The sequence below is a fragment of the Toxotes jaculatrix genome, chromosome 11 (genome assembly GCF_017976425.1).
Source record: "Toxotes jaculatrix isolate fToxJac2 chromosome 11, fToxJac2.pri, whole genome shotgun sequence".
Classification (NCBI taxonomy): Eukaryota; Metazoa; Chordata; class Actinopteri; family Toxotidae; genus Toxotes; species Toxotes jaculatrix.
The window spans coordinates 8,036,538-8,046,445 of record NC_054404.1 but is presented as its reverse complement, the minus strand read 5'-3'; the positions used below and the strand labels follow the sequence as shown (position 1 = coordinate 8,046,445).

Genomic DNA, 9,908 nt, shown 5'->3' with positions numbered 1-9,908 from the left:
TACAGGGACGCGCCTACGTAATAAACAAACGCGCCGTCTTATTGGTTCCCGTGATCGCATTCGTCAGACTACGTATAGAGGATCGCGACAGCTATTATTTTCATCAAGGGGGCAGTTGGTTTCAGCGGTGAGTAATGAATCAGAATCAGAATCAGAATCAGGTTTAATCGCCAAGTACGCAAACACATACAAGGAATTTTTTGCCGGCAGTTGTTGTCTCTCTAGTATATAAAATATAAAAATATTTTCAAATATACAAATATGTAATGTACATGAAATGCGTACCAGTCCAGTAGTGAGTGGATTGAAGGTGTTGGAAGATAAATAAAATAGAATAAATATAAGAATACAAAAAAAAAAAAAAGCCCTTAGCACCCCCAACCCCCCCCCCCCCCCCCCCCCCCCCCGGTCCTTTTTCTTCTTTCTTTTTGTTTTTTGTTTCTTTTTCTACGGATGCTCTTTCAACGCTTGTCTGTTATCTTGTAATGTGCAATGTTCCTTGCCAATATGTTTGTACATTTGATATTAAATAAAGTTACTCAAAAAAAAAAAAAAAAAGTTTTTAGCAGTGAGGATCACTTCCGCGTTCAAAAAGCTTCAGTTCCTCGGCTGCCGCTGGGGGCTGGCTCCAGAAGTGAGCAATTCTCCATTGACCCCCATGTTAAAATAGCCAACTTTACAGCCTAAAAAAACAGATTTACAGCCTGGTACATTTTTTGTTTTTGGTCTCTATTGATAGTTTCCACCTCCGTGAACACTGTGAGGGGGATTCTTACATAAATTAGGGCGTGATTACGTTAAGTGACAGCCCCATAGACAGGCACTGGCAGAGAGGACCGGAGCAGCTAATGTTAGGAACGATGTTGCGGTGTGTTCCGTGCTCAGAGTCCGTTTATTGCGGGAATACTGGCTACAATTTTATTTCGTCTCATTTTTCTGTTTAAAAAGTCCGACATTGCATGGACAGAGCAGCTCCGTCAGTAAGCGGCCGCTGTTGTTTGTGTGCTGCTGTAAGTGGATAGTGGATGGAGGCAGCGGTGAAAGCTGGTAAATATTAAACATTTTAATATATTATTATTATCAGCATTATTTTTATTGTTATCATTAACAATAAAGAAAATAATAATGTTTTTAACGTTTTAATATATTTTATTAATATGAAATTGTTTCACAGTTAAATAATAGAAATAAATTTACCCCCACAACTCCACCAAACCCTGCAGCTCCACCTAAAACTTCTCTATCTGAAACAGTCATGTTTAAAACACAACAGCAACATTATGATCTCTGTTGTATGCTGTGTGTCGCGGTCGTACTGGGTCGAGCTAGTCGGGTCGGACTCGGGGACTGTCGTGTGGTGGACAGGCTGCGTGTAGCTGCCGCTTAGTTTGTTAGCCTAGCTGATTAGCCTTAAGCCAGCTTGGTCGCTCCGAGCTAAGTGGCCGGATTCTCGGCCGGCTGACCCATAGAGTAACCGCCTCTTCGCCAGATATGGAAAGTACACTCCCACTAAAATGGTTTTGGTCACAAAACCGACTCTCCGAAACCAGTGGGTGACGTCACGGGTGCTAGGTCCATGTTTTATACAGTCTATGATTTGCAAACATTTTGATTAAAAAAACAAAAACAAAAGAAAATTGATTTTATTATAAATTTATTGATTGTAATAGCATCAACTTTGTTCATTTATTTTTTTTATATTTTTTTCTTTAATTTTTAGTGTTACTGTCCTTGTTTTTTCTATTTTGTTTTTCCTTTCATGAGATTTGATTGAAATTCCCATTTACAATGGCTCATACCTGTATTGTGGTGAAATGGAAAATTATTTTTATCAATAAAATATCTGGGGGAAAAAATTTACAGATTTTATTTTAAAGTCTTTAAAAACTTTACTGTTCAACTGACAGAACTTATTATCATTATTAATTTGAGTATATTGAGTATAATTTTTAATCTTCTTTATGGAGCCTTGGTTGCTACTCTGTGAGTATAGACAAATAATTACTTGTTAGATAAAGGACAGATTTGTCTTTAAGACAGATTATCTGACATGACAGGGCAGAACAGTGTAATATTTCAACCTGAGTCTGTCCATCTAGTTACTAAAAACATTTAATTTGCCTAGAATTGAATGTCACAAATTAATATGGCATTGAACTGCACAAGGCCTCAGCTATTACATTACAAGTGGAGGCTATATGAAATTCTGAAACAGTTCAGTTTGCATACATGCATCACTGAGTCAAGAACATACAGATACCCTAGTATTTATTGGTGCGTTCGAAGCAGCACAAGAATACATCAAAGACAATGAGGCAAGTCACTAAGTATTTTTCACTGCTTCATGCGAAAGCAGAACACAACGATACACACTGACTTTGAACTAAGCATCTGTAGATTGCACCCATCTGTGTTTATGAGCCTGTACAATATGCAGCACTGGAGATATACACTGCAAACCCCCCTGTCTCAGATGTTATCCAATTATTGCCCCATCTGTTTCTGTTGCATATTTGGCACAGTGTCTGTTGTTGTTTTTGTACTGACTTTCGGTCATCACAAACCTCATCTGTCCTTTGTACTCAGACACAAAATAAGCACTTGGACAACTGGCACATCATTATCATGATCAACAATGAAAAACAAAATGACAAAAGCACGAGAGTTGTATTGTAAATAGTATGAACTTTTGCTGGTGTGCAGATCCTTCTCATATGCTTTCCATCCACTTGCATGGGTAGTGCAAGTGGAGTTTGAATATAACCATTTTTCCTCCCGGAAGATTTCCTTGTTATGGTAACAGTCTCTTCTCAACAGTCAAATGGCTTCGTTCTCATGGTCAGTCTTTACAGCATGTCCATGGCATTTTCCCCAGAACTGGGGCAGTCTAAACACCTCCTGCAGGTGGCGGTAGCTCAGCATTCCTTTCTGGTCTTCACCATCTTGCTGGCATACTTGATAGGGATCCCCCAGCGTCTCATTAGATAGACATCAAACACATAGGCCATCCCTGGCTCCAGGCCCTCGATCACAGCTGTAGTGACGGCCCGCCGAGGATTCAGCTCCTGGAAATACTTGCAGAGAACCCTCTCGGTGTCAGAGCGGGACTCTGGCCCCAGACAAGGCGCAGTTAGAGCTGATACTCCCCCGGCCTCTGCTTCATGGTTTCCCAGCTTTCTGCGGTACACGCAGTACAGGCTTCTTTCTTCTGTGCCCATCCAGGCCAACGTGACACTGTTGCAACCACGCAACCGGTTGAAAGATTTAATCTGCAAGGTGGAGGGAAGAGATGGGACCCCTCTGCGGTGGTAGGCTGAGGAGGTCTGCATTTTGACTGAAGCCATAAGACCTCCTGGTAGAGCTGGTGCAGCAGAGCTCTGGCCTGTGGTAGTTCCTTCTCTCTCTAAGTGGATGAGATAGGAAGGGCTTCCCTGGAGCCAAATGTGTACTAAATCTCCCCCCACATTCTGGGAGGTCAAAACCTGACCTTTACTGGACACAGTGACCTTGACCTTTTCACCTCCACCGCAGCTCTGCAAGGTGAGGAGACCGCTCTGCTGCCAGCCCCGAGGACGGAAACTAAAGAACTGCTCCGAGTTAGAGCCTCTGTCCTGGAAGGTCACCCACCTCAGCTCCCCTTCTCTTAGCGTGGTGATCGCCGGCCGAGCCTCCTCATGTGTCCGAGCAAATGTCCCCTTGTACGGCATGCTGGTCCCGTTCAGCCTGTCTATCACAAAGACGTCAAAGTAATACTGGGTGTCAGGCAGGAGCTCAGAGACGGTGCAAACACTCTCTGTTCCCTGACACACACACTCGAGATCAGCATACTCATCAGTGAGGGAAGAAGTTGGACTCTGGGGTTCAGGGTAAGTGTCCCACTGCTGCCACCACCACTCTTTCAAAATTGGCCACACTGTCACCCTCCTCCTCCTCTCCTTATTTTCTTGTTTCTGGCCTGTCTCTTTCCTCATGCTTTCTCGGGCAGCACAAAGGCTGGGGTAGTTTTGCTGAGAGTTGACGAGGACGCAGTAATCGTAACTTTTCTGTGTGTGTGGGAGGCTGGTTATGGAGGCACTGGGCGCCCAGCTGAGGGTGACGCTGGTCATGCCTACACCTAATGTGTGAACTCGAGGGTCAGCTGGGAGCAGAGGGAACGTGCCTGAAGGCCCCAGGCCTTCATGGAGGTACACTGTAGCTCTGGTGTTCTGCTGTTTGGAGCGCAGCCTTAGGATGTAGATGGAAGCGTGTGGATAGGAGGGACCCCTGTAGGTGTCTACTGCATTGCCAGTGAAGCTGTGTATTTTCTCCTCAGTCCCAGGACCTCGCCACCACACCTCAGGCATGCTCTTTTTGGCACTCCCTGTGAGGAAAGAAAAAAATGAGGACACACTTATAAACTATTAACTGATCAAAGTCCCACTATTCAAAAATCCACTGTGCAAAATGATGCATGTTCAGAGTTTGACACTGGAAGGCTGTTTTAACATTCATCTGCAAATAGAGGAAGGTTTCTCTGTGATCACATTAAATTTGAATTAAAGACATGTAAATAACAAGGCCGCTGCACATACTCTTAGAATGGAGATTTCAAGAAGATATATTGCAAACTGACTTTTCTGAAAGTAAAAAAAAATGCATGAATCAGTCTATACCAGATTCTTAATTGCTGCTCTTAAAGCACATGACTGTCACACCAGACTCTGGTATTCGTACCCCCAGAGTCCAGGATAAACGAGTCTGAAGTCACTTTGAACTTTTTCTGTATTAAACTAAACCACAATCTTTCCCTAACCTTAACCAAGTGCTGTCAGTGTCTCAAACTTCACAGTTACATAGGACTATTACTCTTTTGCAAGAAAGCAAAATGTGAACTATTCCTTGTGTCTGGATCACCTTTCCAAAGTATCTTGAGGTGCACAGGAAGTCATGTTTTTTATATTTCAGTAAAAGCGACATTTTTGAATTAAGACAAAGAAAGTACAGTGTCTTTCACTTTTGTATTTTAGAGGTTGCAGAACACATAAGCACCACACATTGCATAAAGTACTTAAACAAACAACAAACCACCGAGCACACCATGCCAGGCTGTTCCAGAAAAAAAACTGAGCGGCCAATAAATGAACAGTTAAATAAATAAAATGTCAATTACCACTTCAAAAATGTTTGCCAGCATTTTCATTCATACCTAAAGTGTTTTCATTTTGAAGTACGCACCCTTCACTTGAATGACGCAACTGGCAAATAAACACGAAAAAAAAAAACTGTCAGCACTGGTCTTCACTGTTCGTCTCTCCTCGAGATGAGAAATCACTCCTCAAATGAGACCAAATGTTACAGAATCAAAGTGAATAATTCAGGCTGGCAATGGGGACCCATGAGCTCAGGGTCTGAATGATTCATGTGTCATTTTATAACTTCATAGTGTTATTTTACCATGTAGAGGAGCTTGTTTAGTTAACCTGGAAAAGGGCTCAGGAAAGACTCCAAGACATATTTTCCCATCCAGAAATCTGCACCTTTTACGTTTAGAAAATTGATTACCGTGGTTTACTTTGAGCCTTTATTGCCCTCACTTTAGTTTAAAGCCATCATGCAGTTTTGCTGTGCTATGGTAGTTTTAATCCTTTGAGTTTATTTGATTAGTTTGCTAAGCACAAAATCTTGCAGACTAAAAGCACAGTTTTATTTTATTGTTTATTCAATGTTTGAATCAAGAGTTGGCAGTCATTTTAGCTTTATGTGTGTGTGTGTGTGTGTGTGTGTGTGTGTGTGTATGTGTTTTATAAGATTTTAAAATTTATGACAATGCGACAACCAGATATGATCACATTCACTGTCTCTGTCCTTGTCTGTCCTTGTCAGAGATAGTGGGCGGTATTTAGAAAAAAAATATTGTTTTTCCCATGCTTTGAACTTGAACAAATGGGTACAATGTGCTGATAAGAACATGTGGGATAAAAAATAATACGTGTCTTATCTGCCTGAGAATTTGTGATAAAAAAATTTTTTGGAGACAATTGCTTTTCAGTATACACAGACCTCAGCTGTGATATGATTGGTCAATGGAGTTAGTTTATTGGTCTATAAATGTGATAAAACAGTAGCAGTAAATTAAAGCTATGACCTCCAGGCTGCAAACATCAAAATACAAACAAATAATGCAAACACTATTGGAAAATGTTTTCTTTTTCTGTTTTCTTTTATGACATGTACACCAAGCTCTGGTCATAAAGCAGTTCAAAAAGTAAACTATCTTCTACAAGTACAAAGTTAAGTCAGATTAGAGTGTTTGCCCTCCTCTAATTCCCTCTCTGTGATGTGGCAATGATAATATCTAATTGATCGGCTTGGCTTAGTCAGATTTAGTGATGAACTTCAGGGTAAAGTGAGCATCTGAATGTGCAGGTTGTGGTCTTGCGGCCCACTCACATTGCACGCTCTTGAGGGGTTTGTCCTTCATGGTGCGGACAGCCAAGCTCCATTCGATGGGGAAGTCACAGGGGCTGACGGTCACCGACATCGCTGCAGCCTTCTTCTTCAGCGTGAAGTATAGCCTGTGGAGAAACACCAGAGATAACCACAAGAAGAAGTTTGATTCATCAGAGGGAATGTCAGAAAGATAACATCCCGTTTTCAATTCTGCTGCAAGGTGACGGATGAGAAGACAAGATATCTTCCAATGCATAGTGTGCAGCATTCTTTCATTTTGTTGGATGATTTGCAGATACGATGTGCTGGTTATAATTTTCTTTCCTAAAGACCGGCAATTTCAACATTGCAGCTGTTTCAAACGTTTGCCAAACGCTGTCCTTCCATTTGCCTACATGCTGATCAGTCATTTGATTGCAGATCATGAGAGGTGACCTGGGAATCAGATGATAAGGCTGCATTGACGGTTTCAGATGGATATCTGCCTGTTTGCTGTAACTATCTGGGATCGTGCTTGGCATAGAAACTATTACATCCCTTACTGTGATGTGATCAAATTCAAATAATCACTGCTCTTTAACTTTTAAGTCAGTGTTTAGCTGTTTACAGCCACAAATATGCCTGAAGAGAAGAAGTCTGTCTCTTTCGACCCAAGCTGTCATATAAAATGTCATTACTTCCCAGTTAATTACCCTTTGTGAAAATTAAGTAAGTATGAGGTTATTTGTTAATAAATATTTGTTCTCCTTCCGTACAAACACCATTATTCATGATTCTGTGCAGATGGTGGTTGCTTCCAAACAGATGTGCGACACTGTCATTCTCAAGGGCACTTTACAGCTTATTTAATAGAGTGATTAATTTCTGAATCAGTGTTTTCTCTCCATTATTTGTCGTGCGGTTCAGCATGACTGCACTGGTGGACAGACTGCAGCACACAGGGAGATGCATTTTGCAATTTTCAGCTCCCAGTTTCAGAAAGCAAGCACTGGCACTGTCGTGTCGGGTTCAGGCCAAGTGGCCTCCACTTCCTCTCACTCTCTCTACAGTGGTGCTGGAATCAGCCAGTCTCCAAAAAGGTGGTTGGGGGATGGCTGGTGTCTTGTTATTGAAGTGGGAACAAGGGCAGATCTGATGAGCTGGCCTCAAGATTTATTCATGGGTCTTCAATGAACTGCAAATGAGGAAAAATCTTCACTTTTTTCTGCCAAGGAGTCATTTCGTGCAGTGTTGAGTTTGGTTTCAGCTTGTTTCCCAAACTTTTCTGTTGTACTCCCATAGGCCTGTCAGATGAGCCTGAGCACCCCATTATCCCTCATGTTCCCACAGTGTGCCTTTGAATGGTTTTTCATCCAGATGTTATTCAACATTGTCAATTCTACATAAGTGGAAATTGTTACAGTACTGTTCTCATTGCATGTGTGACCCTACCTGCGGGTTCGTCCTTTGGGGAGAGTTACGGAGGTGATCTTTCCCTCTGGTAACCACGTAGTGGGGCGCAATGGTACCTCATTCTCAGGTGCCAGAGCTGAGTGCACCCCATGGGGCCATGATGACCCACAAAACAGTGCCAAAGCTGCTGCACTGAGACACCAGGACAGGGACATTAGTGCCATCTCGTCTTCTTGCTTTCTGTCTCTTTCACTCTTTGACTTTCCTCAGTCACCACGTCTTGGATATCTCCCAGGCTCTGTAAATGCATGGTGGAAAGGTCAAGAACATCAATCACAGCCTGTTAACAACACACACACACACACACGCACACACACACGCACACACACACACACACACACACACACACACAATGCACTCAAACACACTTAGTTAAATTTCTACAGTACCATTCACACAGACACTAAAGAGCTGTAGCGGTTGATGATTCATTGATATGAAGAAACATCCTATCCTATTCAGACAGAATTATTCATGCAGGGGGAAAGAAATTGCCATGCTATATTACTTTGGGAAGTGTGTGTAGCACAGCTTGACACTCACTGTAAAAAATCACCCATCGCACCACTTTTCAAAGTGTGAAGAGAGTTGCTAATATCACTCTGAAGTTGATGCCTTTACATCTACATTTCTATTTTTAGTTGGGAAGTTCAAATGGGTCTGTTCTCCAAATATCTTTCACCACGGGTGCCGTTTTATCAGGAGAAAGCGACGCCATACTGATGTGGAGTGGAGAGAGGTAGGCTACACAAACAACACCTGGAGGTGTTCTGATGCAGGCAAATCCAATCAGCATACATAAATGCGATGCCTGAATCAGATTTTTCTGTCTCTCTTTCATCATGTCCTTTATTTTTATTTCTTTCACACTCTATTAGTCTTTTTTCCCTGTGTATATTTATATATGGGTGTGATTGTGTGTGTGGTTGTGATTTAATGATAGTAGAGGGAATGATTGCAGGTCTCAGTGTTCTTCTTTCTCCCCAGAGAAAACACATTTGTTCAAAGTCAAACAGTCTTCACAAACACAGTCCCTGCTTTCCTCTAACAAGGTGTATTATGTCAGTGCTGTGCCCTATAGATCAGATGACAATCACAGTGGAACCATGGTGGCAGCTACAGAAGGTACATCTGAGTCTTTTGGGCCCCGGGACGCTCTGAGATCCAAACTCACAAACCGTCGCACAGCTACAAAGTCGCACTGAGGCGCCTGCTCATTATCCTTGCACAGAAAGAGGGGAGTGAACGACCCATAAAGCTTTAACTGAGAGACATGCAATGGGAGAGAGGCAGATTGGAATGGGAGGGAGGGAGGAGGAGAGGAAGGGGAGGCTGAGGAAGGGAGGGCTGTGGAAATGGAGAGCAAGAAGAGGAGGATGTTGGATCCTAGAGTAATTAGAGGGAAGGAGACAGAGCGGAAAAGAGGAGAAAGTGCAACTGGAAAAGAGAAGACTGGAATCAGAGGGAAAAAAAACGTAGCCATGCAACAAGGTTGCAATGAATTTGTTTCTGTGTTTTAGCCAGACACATGAAGCTGATTGGTGTTTACTTTAGCCACCGTGACGAATGAGCTCTAATGTGTCACATATTACCAGACAGCAGCACAACCTCACAGCCCCTCTCAAGCTCCCCCTCATTCAAACTTGATAAAGATGAAGACACAAAATAGCTTGGCGGGCTTGTTTCTTCAAAACGCGCCCGCTGATAAAATATGCATACAGCTCTTCAGCAAATTATGGCCAATTGAATTTTCATAAGGCAAAAGGCTGGGTCTTTCACAGAGAGGGAGCTTGGAGAACTTAACTACCACCCTCAATAAATAAATACACACTCCCCTTTAAACACAGGAACCTATTGCTTTGATGGTCCCGCTCTGCTCTGCTCTTTTTTTTTTTTTCTTTTTGATGAGTTTCAAATGTCCGTCATGTTTATCCCAGACGTTCAACATTCATTCTGGACACTGTTTGGATATTAATTAGGGATATTTCAGCCGTGCTCTGTTTCTCTTTCTTTCTCTCTCTCTGTCC

The 9,908-nt window shown here is 42.3% G+C and overlaps 1 protein-coding gene across 1 annotated transcript; it reads right to left on the bottom strand.

The window, feature by feature from the left end:
* Window positions 1-2,294: 2,294 nt before the first annotated feature.
* ndnfl (neuron-derived neurotrophic factor, like) lies at window positions 2,295-8,045 on the bottom strand. The gene is made up of 3 exons (XM_041050319.1): window positions 7,861-8,045; window positions 6,430-6,554; window positions 2,295-4,360 (listed from the first exon to the last, which is right to left on the bottom strand). Exons 1-3 carry the CDS (start codon window positions 8,043-8,045, stop codon window positions 2,916-2,918), a joined length of 1,755 nt encoding a protein of 584 aa, XP_040906253.1. The 3' UTR covers window positions 2,295-2,915.
* Between the last annotated feature and the right edge of the window lie 1,863 nt (window positions 8,046-9,908).

Excerpts from the sequence above, each read along its gene's own strand:
- ndnfl (XM_041050319.1), bottom strand. The coding sequence starts at position 8,045 with ATGGCACTAATGTCCCTGTCCTGGTGTCTCAGTGCAGCAGCTTTGGCA. Across the intron at positions 6,555-7,860 it reads CCCAAAGGACGAACCCGCAG|GCTATACTTCACGCTGAAGA; the intron begins GTAGGGTCACAC and ends GTTTCTCCACAG. Across the intron at positions 4,361-6,429 it reads ACCCCTCAAGAGCGTGCAAT|GGAGTGCCAAAAAGAGCATG; the intron begins GTGAGTGGGCCG and ends CTTTCCTCACAG.